The sequence below is a fragment of the Platichthys flesus genome, chromosome 4 (genome assembly GCF_949316205.1).
Source record: "Platichthys flesus chromosome 4, fPlaFle2.1, whole genome shotgun sequence".
Classification (NCBI taxonomy): domain Eukaryota; kingdom Metazoa; phylum Chordata; class Actinopteri; order Pleuronectiformes; family Pleuronectidae; genus Platichthys; species Platichthys flesus.
The window spans coordinates 28,336,350-28,363,164 of record NC_084948.1 but is presented as its reverse complement, the minus strand read 5'-3'; the positions used below and the strand labels follow the sequence as shown (position 1 = coordinate 28,363,164).

At 46.8% G+C, this 26,815-nt stretch overlaps 2 protein-coding genes across 4 annotated transcripts in view; both read right to left on the bottom strand.

The window, feature by feature from the left end:
* The window catches only part of arrb1 (arrestin, beta 1), a 13,239-nt gene extending 5,842 nt beyond the window's left edge, over positions 1-7,397 (bottom strand). For both annotated transcript variants that reach the window (XM_062386781.1, XM_062386782.1), the window contains exons 1-12: positions 7,203-7,397; positions 4,067-4,097; positions 3,901-3,961; positions 3,764-3,808; positions 3,091-3,287; positions 2,368-2,427; positions 2,184-2,251; positions 1,813-1,948; positions 1,225-1,309; positions 1,080-1,152; positions 231-368; positions 29-112 (exon numbers count right to left, since the gene is read on the bottom strand). In XM_062386781.1, coding sequence (XP_062242765.1) covers positions 29-112; positions 231-368; positions 1,080-1,152; positions 1,225-1,309; positions 1,813-1,948; positions 2,184-2,251; positions 2,368-2,427; positions 3,091-3,287; positions 3,764-3,808; positions 3,901-3,961; positions 4,067-4,097; positions 7,203-7,222 — 998 coding nt within the window. In that variant the 5' untranslated portion in view covers positions 7,223-7,397. The remainder of the gene's footprint in view (positions 1-28; positions 113-230; positions 369-1,079; positions 1,153-1,224; positions 1,310-1,812; positions 1,949-2,183; positions 2,252-2,367; positions 2,428-3,090; positions 3,288-3,763; positions 3,809-3,900; positions 3,962-4,066; positions 4,098-7,202) is intronic.
* A 450-nt stretch (positions 7,398-7,847) lies between these two features.
* LOC133951693 (protein Atg16l2-like) lies at positions 7,848-26,810 on the bottom strand. 2 transcript variants are annotated; one of them, XM_062385795.1, is made up of 18 exons: positions 25,694-26,810; positions 24,834-24,882; positions 24,545-24,620; positions 23,842-23,915; positions 23,262-23,513; positions 19,972-20,037; positions 19,631-19,720; positions 19,505-19,558; positions 19,208-19,313; positions 18,399-18,504; positions 18,247-18,317; positions 16,992-17,063; positions 16,762-16,882; positions 16,577-16,682; positions 9,715-9,867; positions 9,589-9,636; positions 9,367-9,468; positions 7,848-9,091 (listed from the first exon to the last, which is right to left on the bottom strand). In XM_062385795.1, exons 1-18 carry the CDS (start codon positions 25,887-25,889, stop codon positions 8,998-9,000), a joined length of 1,836 nt encoding a protein of 611 aa, XP_062241779.1. In that variant the 5' UTR covers positions 25,890-26,810; the 3' UTR covers positions 7,848-8,997. The 2 variants fall into 2 exon arrangements, with proteins under 2 accessions (XP_062241779.1, XP_062241780.1); XM_062385796.1 differs by having other exon boundaries at positions 19,208-19,310.
* Between the last annotated feature and the right edge of the window lie 5 nt (positions 26,811-26,815).

Sequence of the window (26,815 nt, the reverse complement as noted above, 5' to 3'; positions counted from 1 at the left end):
AGTTAAATGATGAGTTTCAGTCACTGACCCTCCGCGAGACACCACCAGCTTCACCTTGACTTTGTACGATACGATGATACCGAGGATCTCCTTGTTGGCTCCTTCGCTCAACCTGCTCAACACACGACATATTCAGCTCGACCAATCGCACTGCTCGCTTGTAACAGCTGTATCAGGACTTTAAACCCCTCCCACAGGCCAGGAGAACATGGCCGGGGAGCTGGACTCACAGTGTGCTGGACGCCAGGTTGGTGTCCTCGTGCTTCAGCTTCCCGTCCAGGGCGAGGCCTCTCTTCTCTCGGTTGTTGGCGAGGAACGGTGTGAGGGTGAAGACTTTACAGAAGGTGGAGCTGGGAGCAACCACGTCACTGTCGAGCAGGACAGAACATTACAGGAAACATAACTCGATTTTTGATCAGGATGTTTCCGTGTGTAGTCGTGTTTTATGTTGAGTCAGTTTCATGTGTTCGTTCCTCCGTGGCAGTGACACCTAGTGGCCAGAGGCATTAAGTCTTCCGTCTGCTCCATTGTTGTGAACGTGAGAACGCTCACGAGACGTTCTTTGGTTTCGGTGCAAATTCTCCACCAGACTCACAGAGGAACTGATTCGAATGAGGAGGGGATTCTAGTTTGTGTTTTTATAACTTGAGCATTAGATAATAAAACATTTCAATTCAACGATTTTAACCTCCCTAGGATTTATTCACTTCTTTTTCTTTTTAGTGTTTTGTTCCTGACCCCCCCCCCCCCCCCCAGAGTGTGAGAAACAGTTATTTTCAGGTGATGTTTGGATCAGATCGGTTAATTCATACAAACACTGCTTCCTGCTCCCCAGTGGACGAACTGAGATTTAACTGGTTTATGATCTTTCCTCTTGCACCATCAGCGTCTGCGAGGCTGGTTTCAATCACTGCAGGGTTTATGACCTATACTGCAGCCAGCCACTAGGTGGCGATCGAGACTCTGGAAACCTCCGAGTAGGTTGTGACCAGGTGGGGACTGGTGAACATCTGGTGAACATCTGGTGAACATCTGTGAAGAACCTTGAGCTTCTGTTGTGGAATGAGAAGGAGACTTACTCTGACTCCTCGGTTGCCACCGGACATTTGTACTGAGCTGTGTTGAAGAGGCAGATGTCTGCGTACTGTCGCACTGTGGAAACACACATCAGACATTAATACACACAACTACACAACTCACACATGTTATCAGGCAGGAGAGTACCTGAGATCTTCATCTTCTTCACCGTCTTGTTTGTGTTGTTGGTGACATGGACGTTGACACTGATGGGTTCTCCGTGGTAATAGATCTAAAACATAAACACGTAAATATTCTTCCTTCAATAACTATACTTTTTTTCATCTTTCTTTCTTATTTGTTTATATTCAATTTCTTTATAAAAACAGTTTTTGCATGTTGTCAGCTGCTTCTCTGTTTGCTAATGATGTGACTCTATGACAATAAATTGATTTAACTACTGATGGGACCTTATTCAAACAAAAATGGAGAGAATCAAGCTAACTGCTTACTGTCTTTATATTTATCTATATTTATTTATCTATATTATCAATACATCCTACAGTTATTGTCTAATAGTTGATCAATTGTTTCATGTTGAACAACAAAGAACAAAAAAGAAAAACAACATTTGAGTTTACTGTCGGATGAAAACCATTGAAAACATTCTCATTTAACTTTTGACATATTTGTTTGAATCAATAATCACTAATGAAGTTAAATGAATTGTCAGCTTGTTTGACTGGTTTATATATACATATATATTTTTTGAATATGCAGTCTACGGACGCTCACTTCTTTGTCCAGAGACGCCTCCAGGTGCAGAGGCTTGTCCGACATCAGGAACTGCCGGGTGGTTTCTGCTGTGGGCTGAGGACCAGGTTTCTCTGGAGCGTACTGGACCTTCCGGATCACCAGACGCACGGAGTTCCTACAACACAGCGCTCAGTTACCATGAATCCTCGTGACACAGAGCGATGGTGGCGTTTGGATGTTATGACCACGGAGCTGTTTAAATTCAGTGTGGATGTTTGGATTCTTGTGGTTTCCTGCTGGTGAGGTGATCCTCTCTCTCTCTGCAGGAAGCTGCTAATGCACAACTCATTTCCCTTTCATTCATAATTCATCCCTCTGCTCCGTCCAGGGCTGGACTGACTCACTTTTACCTTTTGTGGATCTTTTCTTCAACGTTTTCTGCACAGAAAGCTTTCACCTCGAAGTCGACTCCACAGGCCTGAGGTCAGAGAGAAATCCGTTTACCATTAGAGCTGATGATGATCATTTAAAAACCATCTGCGGGGGGGGGGGGGGTGTTATGATGAATGTTCACAAAGATGTGAGCGTCTCTACCTTCCCAGTGTCCTCGGGTCCAGGCTGCAGGGTGACGGAGCACGGCAGGTTCACAGGAATCTGGAAACACATCTTTGACTCTGAGCTGCGGATATCACTCATGACATCAACACTTTTTATTGCATTATCTGTTTATTTAGGGCCGTCTCTTCTCTTTCCTTTTTAAAATCAGGACATAATGTTCCTGTTTGCAGCAGAGGAACAGAGGCACTGAGCTCATCAACAGGCCGATTCACACAAAAAAGATTAACTGAATCGTATGCTTCAGTTCTAATGTAAATTCAATATTAATGAAATCCAGTTCACCGACTGGTAAACAAGTCCTTCCTCTGAGGAGCTGCTGACCCCTGACCTTCTCAGGCAAAAGAAGGCTAATGCTAATGCTAACCTTCTTCACATGTTCAACATTTAAGATGTGAGGTGTGTGAGCAGCACTTTAAGTTTAACGTTAAGTATTTCATCACATTACTCTGCTGCTGAGTAATTAGAAAGTAATTAAAAACTTTTTCAGTGAGTTTTCTGAACCGTGTGTTGATAAGATAAAATAAAATTCATAATAATGTTTTCAATCAACAATTCAGAATTTAGCGTCTTGTCAAACAGAAATTGAGTTTGAAGAAAAACAGGTTGTGTAATCAAAGTGTTGATTTGTAGTATTCATGTTTGGTGTCATCCCCGGCCTCTTGGCCAGAGGCTGTGGAAGAAGCTCGGCGGACTCGATACCTCGAAGGTGAACGGGTAGGCGTGTTCTCCCAGCTTCTTAATCAGGCGCTCCTGAAGTCGAGTCAGGCTCTTCTTCTCCTCAGGCAGTGGAGGAAACGACTGGATGTTAGCCACAAACAGGTCCTTACGAAATGTCAACCCGAGGACGTCCAGATCCTCACGCCCGTAACGGAACGCACACGTCAGAGTCACAAACACTGAGGAGGCAAAGACACAAAATCCTCTGAGGCTGCAGTCCATCAGAACCAGAACCGCCCGCCACAAAAAAGTGAGTAAATAAGAAGTATACAGTGAGTAAATATTTACTGGTTTTCTATTTTGTATTGCTTTTCCTATGTGTGTTGTATTTATTGCGTTTTATGTTTCTATGTTCATTGTATGCACCAATAACCAGAGAAAATTCCTTGTAGCTGTAAACCTACTTGGCAATAAAATACTTCTGATTCTGATTCTGATTCTGAAATGTTTAGATGGAGTGAGGATCTTTGTGCTAAGCTAGGCTAATAATTCGCTCAAATGATGCCCGAAGCAAACGATTACACACTCAGGTTATCTGACTATTCTTAGGCGAGAGTCTGTAATAACCAAACAGCCAGAAACAGGTCAGTTACCAAAGAATTCTACAACATACCGTTTCAACATCATGGTAAAGTTCTGGGTTTGGAATTCTCACCTTTCCTTTCCTTCAGGTACTCCGGGTCAATCAGGACGACTCCATCTGCAGGAGGAAAACAATCCCAAACTCAACAAACAGACGGAAGAGGATGAGGATCTGCTCGTGAGTACGAACCCTCGGAATGAAGATCTCACCCACGGGCTCCACCAGGTCCACGTGGTCCACAAAGTCTCTCTTCCCCAGATAGACGGTGAGCTGAGGGAGGAACACAGTGTCAGCTTGTCCAATCAGCTGCTAGAACTGTGAGCAGCCAATCAGAGTACAGAACCCTGCATTAACATGGAGAACATCAGGACTCACCTTTCCATTGGGACTCGCTTTCTTAAACACCCTGAAATCAAACAGAGACAGAAACCGCTCAGTGAAGCTTTATATTGTTGACCTTTGACCTTTAGTCTTGTGGACTCGTTCACGTGTCTGAATTCACACGTACAACACAAGAGCTTAACTGACATCGAGGGGTGAGGTTATAAATAACATATTGTTTACAGCAGAGATTCTCATCGGGTGGGCCTGGGGCAAAAGAAATGTGAGGAAAAGAATCCTGTGCTTTTATTTTGAAGGTTTTTTTATGCAGCGTGCTGTCTACTCAAACTCATGAACAGTATTTGTTGCGGAGTGTGAATAGGATCAGTTTAGTTGTAATAGATTCAGTGACTGAGTGTTCTCAGCTAAAGAGTCTTTTTGAAACTACTTCTCACGTGGGACCTTTTTATTTCCTGTTTGTGTTTGACTGCACCGTGAGTCTGGATTGTCATGTCAGTTGTGTTACCCTGTCTTTAATTAAAATGAAGCTAATTGAGTGTAAAAGGGAAACTTTCCCTCTCTAGCATCGCCACCTGCTGGTCGCTTTGCTTTGTCATGTATTTGTGTTTGTGTGTTGTCATATTGTGATGTTCTGTTTTATCTCAGGTTCAAACTGCTCCGTCCTTTCATTCAATATATTTGAGAAGTTGAAATTTCTCCTCGATTGGGTCACGCCTTGTCATTAAGGGGTGATGGTGGGTCCCGAAGCCAGACCAGTTGAGGACCACTGGTTTCCAGCTCGTCCACACCGGCGTTGGCCCTCATCACCAGAAGATCTGGAATCTCCTCGTGTTTCCAAGTGGACGTCTTCGTCTTCTACGTGTCCGACTCCTCTTCTTTATCCTGAGTTCTTTGTGTTTTTCAGGTTTCACGTGTTAGAAACCTCCTCAACACGTCCACTCGCTCACTGGGAAGCTTCCACACATTGTCCTGCTGGTTCCTCACATGGACTCTGACATGTTACACACATTCTACCAGGAGGCTGCAGGAGAAGATCCAGAACATGTCCAGAGACACTGACTCAGTCTTTAGTTCTCACATGGAGAACCTGCAGAACATGTGAGGAACATGTCAGGACACGAGGTTCAGTCGAATGCTGCCTGACGTTATTTTACAACCCCCCCGCTGTGTAATGAATTAGCTGCTGTGGCTCCATTAGCTTTCAGCTTCCTCCTGAACAGAGCTTCATCAATCAGCAGCATCATCCTCTGTTTTACTGGAAGCCGTTGGGACTCCTCAGAGCGATCACATGCTCAACATCATCTCTGCAGCTAGTGAGATTACATTTGAAGGATCACAGATCAAATATAAAACAAGGAATAAGCCAGAGTTAATGTTCGTCTTGTCACTTTGTGACATTAATCATTTTTAAACTGAAGATATGAAAGGGGAATTCCTCAAGACACAAATGTATAAAGGTTCATGTAAATTTTTTGTGCAAATACTTTCCATCGTCAGGTTGTAACGAGTTGACAAATGTGATCCCTGAAGGAGGTCATGTGACAGGAGACGAATCAGAGAAAAGTAGGTCATGACTGAAAAGAACCAATCAGCAAGTACAGAGCGTCTACGTCATCGTTTCCAAACATCTCAGTTTCTGTTCATCCAATCCGAAACTCCGCCTCTGAGTTTTCAAACTACAACCGGGCCGCAGCGTTCAGGTCTCTGGTTGAGTTGTCTCTGAAGCTCTGAGTGTTGATTAAGATGAAGTGATGGAAGCTTCAGTAGCAGGGGAGTCTTCAGTCCACAGCGAGCGGACACAACCATCTTGTATGGATCCTCAGTCGGAGTTCCCTCTGTGTCCGGGCTGCACCAACACATCTGGAGTCCACAAACAGCTGGAGACACGCTCACAGTCTGATCTGCAGTCAGGTGATGGTTCTGTCATTTCTCACCGACCTGAAGCCCGGACTGGAGAGGAAGCATCGGTTCCACTTCCTGAATGAAGCTAAAACGCTGCCCTCTTGTGGTCGTCGACAGTCAGACTCTGTGCAGGCGGGATTGTGGGTGGAGCCAGGGAATCAAGGTCCCGCCCCCTCATACTCTCCTCTCTGCACGACTTGTTGCTTTTTGTGTGTGTCTGTGTGAGAGTGTGTGTGTGTGTGTGTGTGTGAGTGTGTGTGTGTATGTGTGTGTCTTTATGTGACTGTGTATTTTTGTGTATGTGTGTGTTTGTGTGTGTGTGTGTGAGTATGTGTGTGTGTATGTGTGTGTCTGTGTGAGTGTGTGTGTGTGTGTGTGTGTGTGTGTGTGTGTGTGTGTGTGTGTCTGTATGTGTGTGTATGTGTGTGAGTGTGTGTGTGTGTGTGTGTGTGTGTCTGTATGTGTGTGTATGTGTGTGAGTGTGTGTGTCTGCGTGCATGTGTGTGCGTGTCTGTGAGTGTGTGTCTGTGTGAGCGTGTGTGTCTGTCTGTGTGTCTGTGCATGTTTGTGTGTTTCCTGTGCTGATGGACTGTGTGAGCTGCTCTGTTTGTTGCTCTGATCACACTCAGCTCATTAATATTCTACTGACACAACACGCTCATCATTCAGCCACAGACACACACACTTACACTGATGAACACAAACACATTAATAGTCACACACTCTGATACACACTCACACTCTTGAAACAGAACGGACTCATTAGCTGAACAGCTGATCATGTCAACATGAAGAGTTTGTGGATTTGTTTACATTCTCTGATTGTTTTGTTTTAGATGCATTCTGATTGGTTGGTTTGTGTTTGTGTGTTTGTGGTAAGTTGAGACACATCGATGTCCAGAGGGTGGACATGTGATCAGTGGACAGACTGGTCTCAGAACTGGTGTCTGGTCCATGTTCAGGAAAAGAATAACTTCCATTCATTTTTACACTGAAGAGGAGAAATGATGACAGATGAGTTATAGATTTCATGCATCTGTCCTTTCAAAATAAAATGACGGCTGTAAAATGAAAAATCCTTCTGCTGCTCAGAGACGTCACAGTGAGGTTCTGACAGAACGTTACATAATGCTACCACAACACAACACAACACACTCACACACCTCCCCTCTGTTTTTAAAGGTTCTGAGGAACCAGCAGCAGATATGAAGGCATCATAACACACACACACTGACACACACACACAGACACACACGCAGACACTTACCTGGTTCCTTTATCTCCCATCCTGACGACGCCAACGAGTCGACAGCAGCAGGACGGAGAGATGATGGAGGAGGAGGATGGAGGGATGCCGTCACCGTGGAAACTGAGGGTAGGATGTCTCTCTCTCTCTCTCTCTGTGTGTGTGTCGCTCTCTCTCTCTCTCTGTGAGTGTCTCTTTCTCTCTCTCTCTCTCTCAGGAAGTCGTCGTAATGCCGTCAGATCCTCAACTGCCTCCTCTTTAACTCTCTCTCCCTGCCTATGTCTGTGTCTCTCTCTCTCTTTCTCTCTCTGTCTCTTCTCTCTATCTATCGCTGTTTCTCTCTCTATCACTCTATATGTCTGTCTCTCTCTCTCCTTCACTCTCTCTCACTCTCTCTCTGTCTCTCACTCGGTCTCATTATTAGTTAATGTGTTAAAACACCCAGAGGACACTTAGTATTTCGGTCTGTGACATTAGTATGAGGCTCCCATCTGGACTCTGACCTCCATCATCCCTCTGTCCATCATCCTTCTGTCCATCATCCCTCTGTCCATCATCCCTGTTTACTGAGGTTATCTTCATTATATTTGGAACCTGACGATGAGACGTCAACAGTTTGTCATGAAAAGCACCTGAGACCAGGAGGAGCACGGAGACGAGAGGACGGACGTTAGAAGACAGTTTATTAGGAGCAAAGACACGATACAGAACATTATTAGAAGAATGAGTCTCTGAACTGACGTCTTCACTCTGTCCCTCATTACATCCCCGAAGGTCACGACAAATAAATAGAACAGAACAAAATAATCAAATAAGGATGTTTCAATTCATCTTTACAAAATAAAATGATCAGAAACAAGTTAAAAAAAACAATTAATCATATTTTACATTGGTCAGTAATAAGTCCCCTGGTACCAAGGCCCCGCCCACACAAACACACCTAAAATCACATGACCGTTCACCTACACTGGTCATGTGATGTAAACAGGAAGTAGATCCTCTGCAGCTGGTAGCAGTGATTGGTTCATATTGTTCACCGCTGGCAGTCGAGTCATGTGACTGATGAGAACCAATCAGGAAGAGAACGTGTGAGTCATCGTTTACTAAAGTCTCAGTTTCTGTTCAGACTCAAACACAAACACAGATTTTCAAACTGACACGAGACCAGTTTACACAAGTCTCCACCAGGAGAAACCATAGCAGCAGCGATGAGCTGTGATTCGTTCAGACGAGGTTTGGAAACTTGGATCAGCTGATGGAGATATGTGGAGCTCCTCCCTCCTGAGCTCAGACACCATCACAGCCTCGTGGAACTTCCCTCTTCAAAGCCCAGAGACCAGAACCCTGGATCCGAAGCCTTTTCAAAGTAAATCCATCTGCATGAGGATCCGGCCAACAGCAGCTGAGAGGAAACGATGGCTTCACCTCCACATTGATAAAAACAGATTCACTGATCTGAGAATTATTTAGCCGGTATCGATGTTTATGTTTCATATTTGTCCGATTCCAGCTGAATAACTCACTCATATTTTAATAATCTCTTCAATAAACAGGGCTTGAGCTGGAGGAACAAATATGGATGAGTGGATGAAGCAGGTGATGAAATAAATAATGTGAAGTTGAAGTTCAGGAGCAAACTGATAAACTTCTCTTTCTTCCCTTTTACATTTGTTACTTTTCTTCATTAACCTTTTGTCAAATCAACTTCATTTTTCAAAAACCTAAATGTTGCTGGAACAGCCAGGAGCTCGTTCAGGTGCCACGTGTCCTGAGCGGTGGTGCCGTGACCATGTGACCTCCTCCCAGATTGGCCGATTCAGATGTCGCTCCAGAGGACGGCCCGCCTGCTCTTGTCCACGCTGACGACGTATTCCCCCGACGGAGACCAGGACACGGCGCTGATGGACGAGCTAGCGAGAGGAGGAGGGTTTTAAAGAAACAGTACAACAAGTGTCCCAGGAAACGTCCTGGAGCCCCTCTTCTTTCTTTTTAATCTTTTTCACAGGAGCAGGTTTATTTTGTTAATCAGGATTTATCATTGTACCTTTTCAAAGTACAATTTAACACTCAGTTTGTAAAACTAATATTTAGTCCCACGTGGAGTCCCTCAGGGATCGCCTGGAGCCTCAGAGTTCTACAGGAGATTCATCTGAAAGTTGGTTTTAAATCGCTTAATTTGTCGAACCTGTGTTTGTCCGGGAGGCGTGTCTCCAGGCCGCCGGTGGAGAGGTTCCAGATGTAAACTGAGCCGTCAGCTGATCCAGCCGCCAGGAAACATCCGTCTGGACTGAAGAGAGAGAACGTGACACGGTTCTGAGGCTTTCCACAAACAGTTCGATTTGTTTCTGATCAATCATCTGGTTTTACATCATAACGGTGATGGCTGGTGACGTGGAGCAGAACTCACCTGATGACGGCCTTCGTGCTGTCGCTGCCACACTTGAAGCCTTCAGCTCTGAAGGACACAGAAACACGGTCAGAACATCAGGTAAGGGTCATCTTCAAACTACGTGCCGCGGCGTCAGGTCTTCACCTGAAACTCGAGCGCTCGTGGCTCCACCTCCTCAGGTCCACCAGCTGGAGGCAGTCGTCACGGCAGCAGCTGAGCAGCTGACGATGGTCGGAGCTGAGGTCCAATGAGGTGACTCGACCCTGAGCAGGAATTTCCTGAACGCAGCTCACCGCCCTGAACGACAACATTCATCTCACACGACTGATCTCAGTGAATCAAGATGTTTCCTGTTGGAAGCTCAACGTCTCTGATTTCAGTTTAACACCGTTAATACCTGGTTAATGCATCTGATAGGATCTTTTCCTGATGACACTTTACCTGACCTTCTGGACAGGGGAAGACGGCTCCACCCCCTCAACCACAGCTAAATACAACATGAAAAATCCTCCCAATTCGCCAATCGCACCTCCTGGTTGGATGTAAACTGACTAATTAGAGAACATATAGATGATGATGTCACTATGATGTCACTACCAATTACAGCCCAGGGAAAGTTCTTATCCAATCAGCAGCAGGGAGGGTAGGTGATGGTGTGTGATTGGTGGACAGAGCTGTCAGTCGAGGGTTGTGTCAGAATGTGCAGGGAGGAGGGGGTTCTGTGACTGAGCAGTTGCTAGGTAACAGAGGAAGATGGAAGTCGATGAGGTAGACCAGTCTCTACTGGGATTCTACTGTGTCTCCACTGTGTCTCTACTGGGATTATACTGTGTCTCCACTGTGTCTCCACTGTGTCTCTACTGGGATTCTACTGTGTCTCCACTGTGTCTCCACTGTGTCTCTACTGTGTCTCCACTGTGTCTCTACTGGGATTCTACTGTGTCTCCACTGTGTCCCCACTGTGTCTCCACTGTGTCTCTACTGGAATTCTACTGTGTCTCCATTGTGTCCCCACTGTGTCTCCACTGTGTCTCTACTGGAATTCTACTGTGTCTCCACTGTGTCTCTACTGGGATTCTACTGTGTCTCCATTGTGTCTCTACTGGGATTCTACTGTGTCTCCACTGTGTCTCCACTGTGTCTCCACTGTGTCTCCACTGTGTCTCTACTGGGATTCTACTTTGTCTCCACTGTGTCTCTACTGGGATTCTACTGTGTCTCCACTGTGTCTCTACTGGGATTCTACTGTGTCTCCACTGTGTCCTCACTGTGTCTCTACTCTGTCTCTACTGGGAATATACTGTGTCTCCACTGTGTCCCCACTGTGTCTCCACTGTGCCTCTACTCGGATTCTACTGTGTCTCCACTGTGTCTCCACTGTGTCTCTACTGTGTCTCCACTGTGTCTCTACTGGGATTCTACTGTGTCCCCACTGTGTCTCCACTGTGTCTCCACTGTGTCTCTACTGGGATTCTACTGTGTCTCCACTGTGTCTCTACTGGGATTCTACTGTGTCTCCACTGTGTCTCTACTGGGATTCTACTGTGTCTCCACTGTGTCTCTACTGTGTCTCCACTGTGTCTCTACTGTGTCTCCACTGTGTCTCTACTGTGTCTCCACTGTGTCTCTACTGGGATTCTACTGTGTCTCCACTGTGTCTCTACTGGGATTCTACTGAGTCTCCACTGTGTCTCCACTGTGTCTCCACTGTGTCTCTACTGGGATTCTACTGAGTCTCCACTGTGTCTCCACTGTGTCTCTACTGTGTCTCCACTGTGTCTCTACTGTGTCTCCACTGTGTCTCTACTGGGATTCTACTGTGTCTCCACTGTGTCTCTACTGGGATTCTACTGAGTCTCCACTGTGTCTCCACTGTGTCTCCACTGTGTCTCTACTGGGATTCTACTGAGTCTCCACTGTGTCTCTACTGGGATTCTACTGGGATTCTACTGTGTCTCCACTGTGTCTCTACTGGGATTCTACTGTGTCTCCACTGTGTCTCTACTGGGATTATACTGTGTCTCCACTGTGTCTCCACTGTGTCTCTACTGGGATTCTACTGAGTCTCCACTGTGTCTCCACTGTGTCTCTACTGGGATTCTACTGTGTCTCCACTGTGTCTCCACTGTGTCTCTACTGGGATTCTACTGGGATTCTACTGGGATTCTACTGTGTCTCCACTGTGTCTCCATTGTGTCTCTACTGGGATTCTACTGGGATTCTACTGTGTCTCCACTGTGTCTCCACTGTGTCTCTACTGGGATTCTACTGTGTCTCCACTGTGTCTCCATTGTGTCTCTACTGGGATTCTACTGTGTCTCCACTGTGTCTCTACTGGGATTCTACTGTTTCTCCACTGTGTCTCAACTGGGATTCTACTGTATCTCCACTGTGTCTCCACTGTGTCTCTACTGGGATTCTACTGGGATTCTACTGTGTCTCCACTGTGTCTCCATTGTGTCTCTACTGGGATTCTACTGTGTCTCCACTGTGTCTCCACTGTGTCTCTACTGGGATTCTACTGTGTCTCCACTGTGTCTCCACTGTGTCTCTACTGGGATTCTACTGGGATTCTACTGTGTCTCCACTGTGTCTCCATTGTGTCTCTACTGGGATTCTACTGTGTCTCCACTGTGTCTCTACTGGGATTCTACTGTATCTCCACTGTGTCTCCACTGTATCTCTACTGGGATCTACTGTGTCTCCACTGTGTCCCCACTTTGTCTCCACTGTGTCTCTACTGGGATTCTACTGTGTCTTCACTATGTCTCTACTGGGATACTACTGTGTCTCCACTGTGTCTCCACTGTGTCTCTACTGGGATTCTACTGTGTCTCCACTGTGTCTCCACTGTGTCTCTACTGGGATTCTACTGTGTCTCCACTGTGTCTCTAATGGGATTCTACTGTGTCTCCACTGTGTCTCCACTGTGTTTCTACTGGGATTCTACTGTGTCTCCACTGTGTCCCCACTGTGTCTCCACTGTGTCTCTACTGGGATTCTATGTGTCTCCACTGTGTCTCTACTGTGTCTCTACTGTGTCTCCACTGTGTCTCCACTGTGTCTCTACTGTGTCTCTACTGTCTCTCCACTGTGTCTCCACTGTGTCTCCACTGTGTCTCTACTGTGTCTCTACTGTCTCTCCACTGTCTCTCCACTGTGTCTCCACTGTGTCTCTACTGGGATTCTACTGTGTCTCCACGGTGTCCCCACTGTGTCTCCACTGTGTCTCTACTGGGATTCTACTATGTCTCCACTGTGTCCCCACTGTGTCTCCACTGTGTCTCTACTGGAATTCTACTGTGTCTCTACTGGGATTCTACTGTGTCTCCACTGTGTCTCTACTGTGTCTCTAGTGTGTCTCTACTGTCTCTCCACTGTGTCTCCACTGTGTCTCTACTGGGATTATACTGTGTCTCCACTGTGTCCCCACTGTCTCTCCACTGTGTCTCTACTGGGATTCTACTGTGTCTCCACTGTGTCTCCACTGTGTCTCTACTGTGTCTCCACTGTGTCTCCACTGTGTCTCTACTGGGATTCTACTGTGTCTCCACTGTGTCCCCACTGTGTCTCCACTGTGTCTCTACTGGAATTCTACTGTGTCTCCATTGTGTCCCCACTGTGTCTCCACTGTGTCTCTACTGGAATTCTACTGTGTCTCCACTGTGTCTCTACTGGGATTCTACTGTGTCTCCACTGTGTCTCTACTGGGATTCTACTGTGTCTCCACTGTGTCTCCACTGTGTCTCCACTGTGTCTCCACTGTGTCTCTACTGGGATTCTACTGTGTCTCCACTGTGTCTCTACTGGGATTCTACTGGGATTCTACTGTGTCTCCACTGTGTCTCTACTGGGATTCTACTGTGTCCTCACTGTGTCTCTACTCTGTCTCTACTGGGAATATACTGTGTCTCCACTGTGTCCCCACTGTGTCTCCACTGTGCCTCTACTCGGATTCTACTGTGTCTCCACTGTGTCTCCACTGTGTCTCTACTGTGTCTCCACTGTGTCTCTACTGGGATTCTACTGTGTCCCCACTGTGTCTCCACTGTGTCTCTACTGGGATTCTACTGTGTCCCAACTGTGTCCCCACTGTGTCTCCACTGTGTCTCTACTGGGATTCTACTGTGTCTCCACTGTGTCTCTACTGTGTCTCCACTGTGTCTCTACTGGGATTATACTGTGTCTCCACTGTGTCTCTACTGGGATTCTACTGTGTCTCCACTGTGTCTCCACTGTGTCTCCACTGTGTCCCCACTGTGTCCCCACTGTGTTTCTACTGTGTCACTACTCTGTCCCCACTGTGTCTCCACTGTGTCTCCACTGTGTCCCCACTATGTCGCTACTGTGTCTCCACTGTGTCCCCACTGTGTCTCTACTGTGTCCCCACTGTGTCCCCACTGTGTCCCCACTGTGTCTCTACTGTGTCTCCACTGTGTCCCCACTGTGTCTCCACTGTGTCCCCACTGTGTCTCTACTGTGTCCCCACTGTGTCTCCACTGTGTCTCTACTGGGATTATACTGTGTCCCCACTGTGTCTCCACTGTGTGTCTACTGGGATTATACTGTGTCCCCACTGTGTCTCCACTGTGTCTCTACTGGGATTCTACTGTGTCTCCACTGTGTCTCTACTGTGTGCCCACTGTGTCTCCACTGTGTCTCAACTGTGTCTCTACTGTGTCCCCACTGTGTTTCTACTGTGTCCCCACTGTGTCCCCACTGTGTCTCTACTGTGTCCCCACTGTGTCTCCACTGTGTCCCCACTGTGTCCCCACTATGTCTCTACTGTGTCTCCACTGTGTCTCTACTGTGTCTCCACTGTGTCTCTACTGTGTCTCCACTGTGTCTCTACTGTGTCCCCACTGTGTCCCCACTGTGTCTCTACTGTGTCTCCACTGTGTCCCCACTGTGTCCCCACTGTGTCTCTACTGTGTCCCCACTGTGTTTCTACTGTGTCTCCACTGTGTCCCCACTGTGTCTCCACTGTGTCCCCACTGTGTCCCCACTGTGTCTCCACTGTGTCTCTACTGGGATTCTACTGTGTCTCCACTGTGTCCCTACTGTGTCTCTACTGTGTCTCCACTGTGTCTCTACTGTGTCTCCACTGTGTCTCTACTGTGTCCCCACTGTGTCCCCACTGTGTCTCTACTGTGTCTCCACTGTGTCTCTACTGTGTCTCCACTGTGTCTCTACTGTGTCTCTACTGTGTCCCCACTGTGTCTCTACTGTGTGTCCACTGTGTCTCCACTGTGTCCCCACTGTGTCTCTACTGTGTCTCCACTGTGTCCCTACTGTGTCTCCACTGTGTCTCTACTGTGTCTCTACTGTGTCCCCACTGTGTCTCTACTGTGTCTCCACTGTGTCTCCACTGTGTCCCCACTGTGTCTCCACTGTGTCTCTACTGGGATTATACTGTGTCCCCACTGTGTCTCCACTGTGTCTCTACTGGGATTCTACTGTGTCTCCACTGTGTCTCTACTGGGTTTCTACTGTGTCTCCACTCTGTGCCCACTGTGTCTCCACTGTGTCTCTACTGTGTCTCTACTGTGTCCCCACTGTTTTTCTACTGTGTCCCCACTGTGTCCCCACTGTGTCCCCACTGTGTCTCTACTGTGTCCCCGCTGTGTTTCTACTGTGTCTCTACTGTGTCCCCACTGTGTCTCTACTGTGTCTCCACTGTGTCCCCACTGTGTCCCCACTATGTCCCCGCTGTCTCCCCACTATGTCTCTACTGTGTCTCCACTGTGTCCCCACTGTGTCTCTACTGTGTCTCCACTTTGTCCCCGCTGTGTCTCTACTGGGATTCTACTGTGTCTCCACTGTGTCTCCACTGTGTCTCTACTGGGATTCTACTGTGTCTCCACTGTGTCTCTACTGGGATTCTACTGTGTCCCAACTGTGTCCCCACTGTGTCTCCACTGTGTCTCTCCTGGGATTCTACTGTATCTCCACTGTGTCTCTACTGTGTCTCCACTGTGTCTCTACTGTGTCTCCACTGTGTCTCTACTGGGATTCTACTGTGTCCCCACTGTGTCTCTACTGTGTCTCCACTTTGTCCCCGCTGTGTCTCTACTGGGATTCTACTGTGTCTCCACTGTGTCTCCACTGTGTCTCTACTGGGATTCTACTGTGTCTCCACTGTGTCTCTACTGGGATTCTACTGTGTCCCAACTGTGTCCCCACTGTGTCTCTACTGTGTCCCCACTATGTCCCCGCTGTCTCCCCACTATGTCTCTACTGTGTCTCCACTGTGTCCCCACTGTGTCTCTACTGGTTCTCCACTTTGTCCCCGCTGTGTCTCTACTGGGATTCTACTGTATCTCCACTGTTTCTCTACTGTGTCTCCACTGTGTCTCTACTGTGTCTCCACTGTGTCTCTACTGGGATTCTACTGTGTCTCCACTGTGTCTCTACTGGGATTCTACTGTGTCTCCACTGTGTCTCTACTGGGATTCTACTGTGTCTCCACTGTGTCTCCACTGTGTCCCCACTATGTCTCTACTGTGTCTCCACTGTGTCCCCACTGTGTCTCTACTGTGTCCCCACTGTGTCCCCACTGTGTCCCCACTGTGTCTCCACTGTGTCTCCACTGTGTCTCTACTGTGTCCCCACTGTGTCTCTACTGTGTCCCCACTGTGTCTCCACTGTGTCTCTACTGGGATTATACTGTGTCCCCACTGTGTCTCCACTGTGTCTCTACTGGGATTCTACTGTGTCTCCACTGTGTCTCTACTGGGTTTCTACTGTGTCTCCACTGTGTCTCCACTGTGTCTCCACTGTGTCCCCACTGTGTCCCCACTATGTCTCTACTGTGTCTCCACTGTGTCCCCACTGTGTCCCCACTGTGTCTCTACTGTGTCCCCACTGTGTTTCTACTGTGTCTCCACTGTGTCCCCACTGTGTCTCCACTGTGTCTCTACTGGGATTCTACTGTGTCTCCACTGTGTCTCCACTGTGTCTCTACTGTGTCTCTTCTGTGTCTCCTATCAGATGGTGAAGACGTTACCTTGTGTCCCAGACCCTGATCTTGTGGTCGTAATGTCCACTGATGATAAAGTTCTCAGAACAAACCAGGTCGCTGCAGTACGACGCCACGTCCACCACCTGCACACCTGCACACACATGTCCACCGTGTCAACAGGCATCAGGTCTCGATCATTGACTCATCAGGTATCGATCAGTGAGACTCACAGGCGGCTCGGTGCAGGTCCCACAGTCTGATGGTTCTGTCTGCACTTCCTGTCACCACCTGATGAAGTAAAGGACTGAACCTCGCTGCCGTTACCTTCCTGCTGTGACCTGTCAGAGTCAACTGAGACACACAGGTGAGACACAGAGAGGGACAGACAGGTGTGAAAGACAGAGAGAGACATTGACTAGATGTTTCAGTTACAAGAGGTTGACGATGTGCTCACGGTTACCTTGGGGACAGAGTCATCCAGCCGCCACAACAAGGCGGACTTATCGTATGAGGCCGCGAGGATCCTACAACCCTGAGACAGACAAAAACATCAGTCCTCAGGTGAGTCCTCAGGTGAGTCAGTCCTCAGGTGAGTGAGTCCTCAGGTGAGTCCTCAGGTGAGTCAGTCCTCAGGTGAGTCCTCTGGGGCCGGTATTTCAAAATGATCCGACAGGATTAATCCACCTGGATTGGATTAAATCCTGATCAGATCCTAAAAACGTGTATTTCAAAGCAAATCTGATCCTGAAGATTCAGATTCAGATTTGGCAATCCAATCCCAATCCTGCCTTTGATCCAGATTAAAAGCTGCCGTTGAGTATTACAAAACTTAAGTGGGAAATCTGGATCAGTTTGATCCTAAAAATCAGGATCACCCTGATCCCACCTCAGAGGTGGATTTGAGGGAGATTACATGTTAAGATTTGAACAGTTGAAGTGTAACTGCTCCCAAAGTTCTTTGTTTAATACAACTAAGCTTCACTGCTGTTTGATCAATGTTTATTTCCTTTTCACGTTCCTTTTTTTTTTCTGCAAACATGCACGCTGTTCACTGCAATGCTTTAACGAATCGGCGTCAGAAGTGCAACACCGAATAAACATTACACTACTGCGTGTAAGTGACATTACAAACTCCAATTAACAAGGAATTATGATTCTTTCAACTTTGTGCAGATTTACATAATTGGTTAACTCAATATAATGATTGCCTTTCATCTAGTCTGAGGACGCATCAACACTGGCTAAGATTATACTTTAATTCAGAGACAATAGTTGAGCTAGCTTCTCCTTTTTCTGTCTTTTTTTTGTAATCCAGATCATTCTGATCTGGATTACAAGTTTTGAAATACCGGCCCCAGGTGAGTCCTCAGGTGAGTCAGTCCTCAGGTGAGTCCTCAGGTGAGTCAGTCCTCACGTGAGTCCTCAGGTGAGTCCTCAGGTGAGTCAGTCCTCAGGTGAGTCAGTCCTCAGGTGAGTCCTCAGGTGAGTCCTCAGGTGAGTCAGTCCTCAGGTGAGTCCTCAGGTGAGTCAGTCCTCAGGTGAGTCCTCAGGTGAGTCAGTCCTCAGGTGAGTCCTCAGGTGAGTCAGTCCTCAGGTGAGTCCTCAGGTGAGTCAGTCCTCAGGTGAATCCTCAGGTGAGTCAGTCCTCAGGTGAGTCCTCAGGTGAGTCCTCAGGTGAGTCAGTCCTCAGGTGAGTCCTCAGGTGAGTCACTCACCGCTGAGTCGAAGTCCACGCAGGTGATCCCCTCTGTGCTGCCCTCCAGAGTCGCCCTGTGGGTCAATGAGCCTGGTGACATCATCAGTGAACATGAGGAAACAATAATCAGGAATCAGACGATGAAGAAGATGACATCAGCAGGTGATTTACCTGCTCTGACCTCCCATAGTTTGATGACTCGGTCAGTTCCTCCTGTGGCCAGCAGGTCTGAACTGGAGCTGAACCTCACTGTGTTAATGCCTTGCTCATGGGCCTCCTGACAGAAAGAGAGGTGTAGGCTGCAATCATCACTAAAGGCACAATTATAGTCGGGTTGCACGCACGCACACACACACGTAAGACACACAACACGCCCCTTTCGTGCCCTCTGGCGGCTTGCGTGCATACGCCAACTATACGACAAAGCGACGCGAGTCTCACGCAGCCAGCAAGGCTTGTGATTGGTCGGCTTACTACATCCTGTCTGGAGTCTAGTTTCCGGTTTCATGTCCCACAATACACGGAAATCACGGAAGATTTAGAAGAACGAATATGAAACAAATAGAAGAGCACTTGGCAGAAGAGATCCGAAAGTATGACCACTTGTATAACCCGTCACTGACTGGACGATCTGTCCACCAGGAAGAGGCTCTGAGGAGCCGGAGTGGTGATCTAAATAAACAGTCGACGAAGAAGAAGACGTCTCTTCTTTGTGTGTTTTGTCTTCGACAAACAACGTTACTCCGCCTAGTGTCCTGGCGGTGAACTGCGTTGCAACACGTGCAACACGTTAGTCGCAGGACTATAATGAAGTCGACCTCTGACCTTTACCTTCAAAGCACAAAAGGTGATATTTAAAATGAATAATAATAAACATTTGAGACAAACTGGGATTCATATATAAGAAAGTTAAAAACTAATTGATAACTATCTATGAAATATCATAAATATGTGTGTGTGTTTGTGTGTGTGTTCATTACCAGTACTTGCAGAGCTCTAGCAGGAACTCTGGCTGACAGACAGATTCCTACAGGACTCATCTGATCCTCCTCCAGACTGCAGACCGAGTGACCACGCCTCTTCCTGCTGACATCACACACACACACACACACACACACACACACACACACACACACACACACACACACACACACACACACACACACACACACACACACACACACACACACACACACACACACACACACACACACACACACACACACTCAGCGACCAGGGGACTTGCAGTGAGACAGTGTTGGGACAGGAGGACTCACTCGAACAGTTCTCTGATGGAGGTGAGGATCCTCGGGGACGTGGCCGACGCCGACCTGAGAAAACAGAAAACAGGAAGTTTAACGTTAATGTGAGTTCAAACAACTTAATCCTCAGCGTGGTCGAACCTGAAGAGTCTGGTGTGTCTTGGCTCTGCAGACTTGTCCTGGTCTTCCTTCTTTGGGGACGTTGACCTGGACGTCGGAGCGCTGGACGAGCTGAAACACAAGTGAGACGCCAACGACGTCCAATGAACATGACTCTTACTCAAAACTACAAAAGTAAAAGCCTGGAGTCAAATTTAAAACAATCTGTTTCCAGTTGAACCACAAACACAAACCCTCTCAGCTGAAACAATCATTGCTAAGGAAACATTTTAAAAACAAGTGATAAAAACAGTTATTGTTTGTGTGAATTTACATAATTTCAAAATATTTTCAGAGTTTAACAGAGACCAGGTGAGGTTTACCTGTCGATAGCGACCTTTGACCTTGCAGCGCTCTGCAGCTCTTTCTGGAGGTTCGCTTCACGAGCTCTGACATAACAATGAGAAACGAGACATTTACATTCAAGCAGGTGTGATGAAGAGGTGTGATGAAGAGGTGTGATGAGCAGGTGTGATGAGCAGGTGTGATGAGCAGGTGTGATGAACAGGTGTGATGAAGAGGTGTGATGAAGAGGTGTGATGAGCAGGTGTGATGAAGAGGTTTGATGAGCAGGTGTGAATAGGTGTGATGAACAGGTGTGTTGAAGAGGTGTGATGAACAGGTGTGATGAAGAGGTGTGATGAGCAGGTGTGATGAGCAGGTGTGATGAGCAGGTGTGATGAGCAGGTGTGATGAAGAGGTTTGATGAGCAGGTGTGAATAGGTGTGATGAACAGGTGTGTTGAAGAGGTGTGATGAAGAGGTGTGATGAAGAGGTGTGATGAAGAGGTGTGATGAGCAGGTGTGATGAAGAGGTTTGATGAACAGGTGTGTTGAAGAGGTGTGATGAAGAGGTGTGATGAAGAGGTGTGATGAGCAGGTGTGATGAGCAGGTGTGAAGAGGAGTGATGAAGAGGTGTGATGAAGAGGTGTGATGAGCAGGTGTGATGAAGAGGTGTGATGAAGAGGTGTGATGAATAGGTGTGATGAAGAGGTGTGATGAGCAGGTGGGAAGAACAGGTGTGTTGAAGAGGTGTGAAGAAGAGGTGTGATGAAGAGGTGTGAAGAAGAGGTGTGATGAACAGGTGTGATGAAGAGGTGTGATGAACAGGTGGGAAGAACAGGTGTGTTGAAGAGGTGTGATGAAGAGGTGTGATGAAGAGGTGTGATGAAGAGGTGTGATGAGCAGGTGTGATGAGCAGGTGTGAAGAGGAGTGATGAAGAGGTGTGATGAAGAGGTGTGATGAGCAGGTGTGATGAAGAGGTGTGATGAAGAGGTGTGATGAGCAGGTGTGATGAGCAGGTGTGATGAGCAGGTGTGATGAGCAGGTGTGATGAGCAGGTGTGATGAAGAGGTGTGATGAAGAGGTGTGATGAAGAGGTGTGATGAGCAGGTGTGATGAAGAGGTTTGATGAGCAGGTGTGAATAGGTGTGATGAACAGGTGTGTTGAAGAGGTGTGATGAACAGGTGTGATGAAGAGGTGTGATGAGCAGGTGTGATGAGCAGGTGTGATGAGCAGGTGTGATGAAGAGGTTTGATGAGCAGGTGTGAATAGGTGTGATGAACAGGTGTGTTGAAGAGGTGTGATGAAGAGGTGTGATGAAGAGGTGTGATGAAGAGGTGTGATGAGCAGGTGTGATGAAGAGGTTTGATGAACAGGTGTGTTGAAGAGGTGTGATGAAGAGGTGTGATGAAGAGGTGTGATGAGCAGGTGTGATGAGCAGGTGTGAAGAGGAGTGATGAAGAGGTGTGATGAAGAGGTGTGATGAGCAGGTGTGATGAAGAGGTGTGATGAAGAGGTGTGATGAATAGGTGTGATGAAGAGGTGTGATGAGCAGGTGGGAAGAACAGGTGTGTTGAAGAGGTGTGAAGAAGAGGTGTGATGAAGAGGTGTGAAGAAGAGGTGTGATGAACAGGTGTGATGAAGAGGTGTGATGAACAGGTGGGAAGAACAGGTGTGTTGAAGAGGTGTGATGAAGAGGTGTGATGAAGAGGTGTGATGAAGAGGTGTGATGAAGAGGTGTGATGAGCAGGTGTGAAGAGGAGTGATGAAGAGGTGTGATGAGCAGGTGTGATGAAGAGGTGTGATGAAGAGGTGTGATGAAGAGGTGTGATGAAGAGGTGTGATGAACAGGTGTGATGAAGAGGTGTGATGAAGAGGTGTGATGAGCAGGTGTGATGAAGAGGTGTGATGAACAGGTGGGAAGAACAGGTGTGTTGAAGAGGTGTGAAGAAGAGGTGTGATGAAGAGGTGTGATGAAGAGGTGTGATGAGCAGGTGTGATGAAGAGGTGTGATGAACAGGTGGGAAGAACAGGTGTGTTGAAGAGGTGTGAAGAACAGGTGTGTTGAAGAGGAGTGATGAAGAGGTGTGATGAAGAGGTGTGATGAGCAGGTGTGATGAAGAGGTTTGATGAAGAGGTGTGATGAGCAGGTGTGATGAGCAGGTGTGATGAGCAGGTGTGATGAGCAGGTGTGATGAAGAGGTTTGATGAGCAGGTGTGAATAGGTGTGATGAACAGGTGTGTTGAAGAGGTGTGATGAAGAGGTGTGATGAAGAGGTGTGATGAAGAGGTGTGATGAGCAGGTGTGATGAAGAGGTTTGATGAACAGGTGTGTTGAAGAGGTGTGATGAAGAGGTGTGATGAAGAGGTGTGATGAGCAGGTGTGATGAGCAGGTGTGAAGAGGAGTGATGAAGAGGTGTGATGAAGAGGTGTGATGAGCAGGTGTGATGAAGAGGTGTGATGAAGAGGTGTGATGAATAGGTGTGATGAAGAGGTGTGATGAGCAGGTGGGAAGAACAGGTGTGTTGAAGAGGTGTGAAGAAGAGGTGTGATGAAGAGGTGTGAAGAAGAGGTGTGATGAACAGGTGTGATGAAGAGGTGTGATGAACAGGTGGGAAGAACAGGTGTGTTGAAGAGGTGTGATGAAGAGGTGTGATGAAGAGGTGTGATGAAGAGGTGTGATGAGCAGGTGTGATGAGCAGGTGTGAAGAGGAGTGATGAAGAGGTGTGATGAAGAGGTGTGATGAGCAGGTGTGATGAAGAGGTGTGATGAAGAGGTGTAATGAAGAGGTGTGATGAACAGGTGTGATGAAGAGGTGTGATGAAGAGGTGTGAAGAACAGGTGTGTTGAAGAGGAGTGATGAAGAGGTGTGATGAAGAGGTGTGATGAGCAGGTGTGATGAAGAGGTGTGATGAAGAGGTGTGATGAAGAGGTTTGATGAGCAGGTGTGAATAGGTGTGATGAAGAGGTGTGAAGAAGAGGTGTGATGAAGAGGTTTGATGAGCAGGTGTGATGAACAGGTGTGTTGAAGAGGTGTGATGAAGAGGTGTGATGAAGAGGTGTGATGAAGAGGTGTGAAGAAGAGGTGTGATGAGCAGGTGTGATGAAGAGGTTTGATGAAAAGGTGTGTTGAAGAGGTGTGATGAAGAGCTGTGATGAAGAGGTGTGATGAAGAGGTGTGATGAGCAGGTGTGATGAGCAGGTGTGAAGAGGAGTGATGAAGAGGTTTGATGAAAAGGTGTGATGAGCAGGTGTGATGAAGAGGTTTGATGAAGAGGTGTGATGAAGAGGTGTGATGAAGAGGTGTGCTGTGGTGCGTTCAGGTACCTGGACCTGCGTTCATTGCGGCTGTTCATACGGGAGGCGGCCTTTTGTTTCAGGTGGATCATGTCCTCCAGCATTTGTTCCTCTCTGACCTTTTCCTCCCGGAGTCTTGTCTCCGCCCCCTTCTGTCGCTCCAGCAGGACGTCGTACTCCATCTTCAACGCCCCGTTCTCCTCCTGAACCTGCACCGCCCGCCCCTGCAGCTCCTGACGGACATCGAACGCGCCTGCGAGTCGACGGCGCTCCGCCAGCAGGCTGGTAGACCAGAGCAGGGACATCGTTGGCATTATGAAGGGACCACCCAGGTGGTTCTCCACCAATCAGAACAGTTTTAATTCCTCCAGGTCACTGTGACCTTTGACCTCTTTTAAATTCCAAATCTCAGATGTGGCTGCATTTCTATTTTTCAATAATTGTATTAAAAAACGTAATGTTAAAATGTTCTCAAGGTTTTTAAATCTAAACTTTATGAGAATCTGTTTGTTGCTCAGCTCGTCTGAACTGTGACTTTAAAGAGAAGAACCCTGCAGTCACCTGAGCAGACGAGCCAATCAGCTGAGAGCATCAGAGGCGTGTCGCTCACCTGGAATCCTGCTCGTCCAGAACAAGGAGTTTGATTTTGATCTGCTGCTGAAGCTCCAGCACCTGAAAGGCCAACTGCAAAAAAACAAGAGAAGAAGAAGAAGAATATGAAGAGTGTTCAGGAAGAGTGGAAACAAGGTCATGTGACCACTTCCTGTTTCAAGGTGACATCACGTCTGATGAAAACTGAGACGTCAGGTTTGAATAAACACGTCCTGATCTTGGACCTGAGCTACGAAGCAGGATTTGTGGTCATCAGGTGACTTCAGGTTTACTTCAGAGTCTGAGGTTCAGTTGGAGATAAGAGATCAAACAGTCTGAAGCTCCACCCACTGACCAGCCCTTCCTTTGAACCATGACATCATGTTCTTAGAGGATCTGTGGAGCTGGTAAGGATCGAGTCTCTGAGGAGGACCAGGGTCTTCATAGACCCACAAGATCCTCTGAGCTCCTCTGATGTGCTGTGGGTTTATTATTGTGTTGTAGTTGTATTGTTGTGTTGTTATTGTGTTTGAGTTGTATTGTTGTGTTGTTATTGTGTTGGAGTTGTATTGTTGTGTTGTTATTGTGTTGTAGTTGTATTGTTGTGTTGTTATTGTGTTGGAGTTGTATTGTTGTGTTGTTATTGTGTTGTAGTTGTATTGTTGTGTTGTTATTGTGTTGGAGTTGTATTGTGATATTGTTGTGTTGTTGGGCGCTCTGACCTCTCCTGTTGTTTTCTTCAGTTGGTCGTTCTGGTTCAGTAGAGACGAGACAGAGCTGCTCTCAGTGAAGGGACGTCTGGACATACAAAACAAACACACACTATTAACACACACAGAAACACACACTTGTTGCCCTATAGTTGCAATACAAGATCTAACTATCTTAACCCTCAAAATGTCCTCACAGTTGGTATTGAGCTCAAATTGGCTTCATAACTATAGAAAGACGAGCGCACATACATACACAAACACACAAACACACACACACAGACACACATTCACACGTTACCTGCTCAGGATTCCATTGGTCCAACTGGATTTATCCAACAGCCGAGAGTCTGAGAACAAACAGGAAACAGAGTCAAAACTGGATAGTGATCCAGATCCTAATCCAGTTCCTAATCCAGATCCTGATCCAGATCCTAATCCAGATTCTTATCTTAATCCAGATCCTAATCCAGATCCTGATCCTGATTTGCACCTGATCTGAGCAACATCACACAATTAAATTAAAAAAAAAAAAATCAAGAAAAAACATAACTACTGGAAAAGAAGTAAAGAGAAGAGAATTGACCCTCACTAAAGGGAGGTTCATTTTTTGGATATATCTGTTTCGTTTGTGTTTGTTCACACTGACGTCAGAGACTTGTTATATTTGAGATCATGAATTGTTTCGGAGGAGAGCGTCAGTCGGTTTCCAGCTGACGAGTCTCAGAGTTTTGTTCAGACACATTCGACTCGATTATAACAACACAAGAACATGTTCAGTCTCGTGATTAGAACTAAACTAAAATATGAATCACATTTTTTTTAACTCGCTCCAGATCATAGTAATAACAATACATAACAGAGTATAGAGTGACAATAGAAATATAAAGCCTATACGGAGGAATACACTTCATTAATAACACTATAGATTAAGAGTATACACTTTAATGAGTGAGATCCTGTTTTTCGATTTTAATAAAGTTTTAGTTGATGAAACCCAGAAGAAACAAACTGAGCCAGACTACAGAGAATAATAAAAACAACAACAATTCACAGTTATTATTATTATTATTGTTGTTGTTGTTGTTGTATTAAGTTTTGTTCACATCACAGATTTGAACAGAATCCGGATTGAAACCTGCTTCACACTGGTTCTCTTACAGAAGTGGATCAGGTCCTGGAACGAGTCGCTCTGGTTCCGGTCCCGGTTCTTCAGCTGACGGACGATGTGTCTCCTCCAAGTGTCCCCGGAGCCTCCGTGTCCTCCCGGCTGCACGAAGCCGCAGCTCCGCTCCGACTCTCCGGCTGAATCCGTCCTCATTCTGCGGGAGGAGGTGATGTCGTCAGCGGCCATCATGTCCGGCCCGGCCCGGCCCGAGCTGCTCCACCAGAAACCCCAGAGAGACGCTCTCAGCCCGGCCTGAGGACTCACACTGCCCCGGTCCCCGCGACGCTGTCTCCACTTCCTGTTTATTGTTTGTTTGTTTTAGTTTGTCACACTAAAGGGGGCGGGGCTCAGGGTGGTGGCGCTTGCTCCAGATGCCAGCTGCCCGATGTCCGAGCCAATCAGCGCCGAGCTCATACATCCGCGTTCCGACTGGAGCAGAACGTCACAACAAACATTGTGATGTTGTATGAATCCATCACTATGTTTATTTTTTAATCTACATTTAAAAAACTTGAATCATAAAAATGTTTCGTGACAACTTAAAAGAAGATGGACGACATAACTGCTCACAGAAGTGAAACCAAACTGTCTAGATCGCCCCCTGGTGTCTGGCTGCGGTATAGATCATAAACCTCCTCCATGTTAGCAGATGGGACATGGACCAAAATTAAAAATCACAGTAGACGTTAATGTTTGTCGAAGATGGTTTCGGTCTTGTCAGTCTGCAGCTGCTTAGTAGCAGGATCAGATCAAACCACAGAGCAGATCAAAGGAATATTGTGGAACCTGAAGAGGAATCAGTGAGTGGATCAGATCACATCGTCAAATCAAACCTCCTGATGGAAACAGTCAGACGGATTTTAACCAGTGAGACTGGTCCAAATATAAATCTGGTGAATTTAAATGTGGTTTCATGATGAGACTGTTGGTGAAGGTTTGAACTGAGATGTTTTTTTAATTATACAATTTAAGTAATTTTAAGCCAGAAGGACAAACATTTAATAATATAAAATTGAGATTTTTATATTAAGATTTCACAGCTTTTCTGTTGAAGATAATAGGGTCAATGCACATTAATGAACATTTCTGTAAATGAGCAGGTTCAGCATCTGGGC

Coding starts and splice junctions, on each gene's coding strand:
- LOC133951693 (XM_062385795.1), bottom strand. CDS start 25,889: ATGATGGCCGCTGACGACATCACCTCCTCCCGCAGAATGAGGACGGAT. Junction 19,559..19,630: donor AGACACACCAGACTCTTCAG/GTTCGACCACGC, acceptor CTGTTTTCTCAG/GTCGGCGTCGGCCACGTCCC. Junction 16,683..16,761: donor GGACCTGCACCGAGCCGCCT/GTGAGTCTCACT, acceptor ATGTGTGTGCAG/GTGTGCAGGTGGTGGACGTG.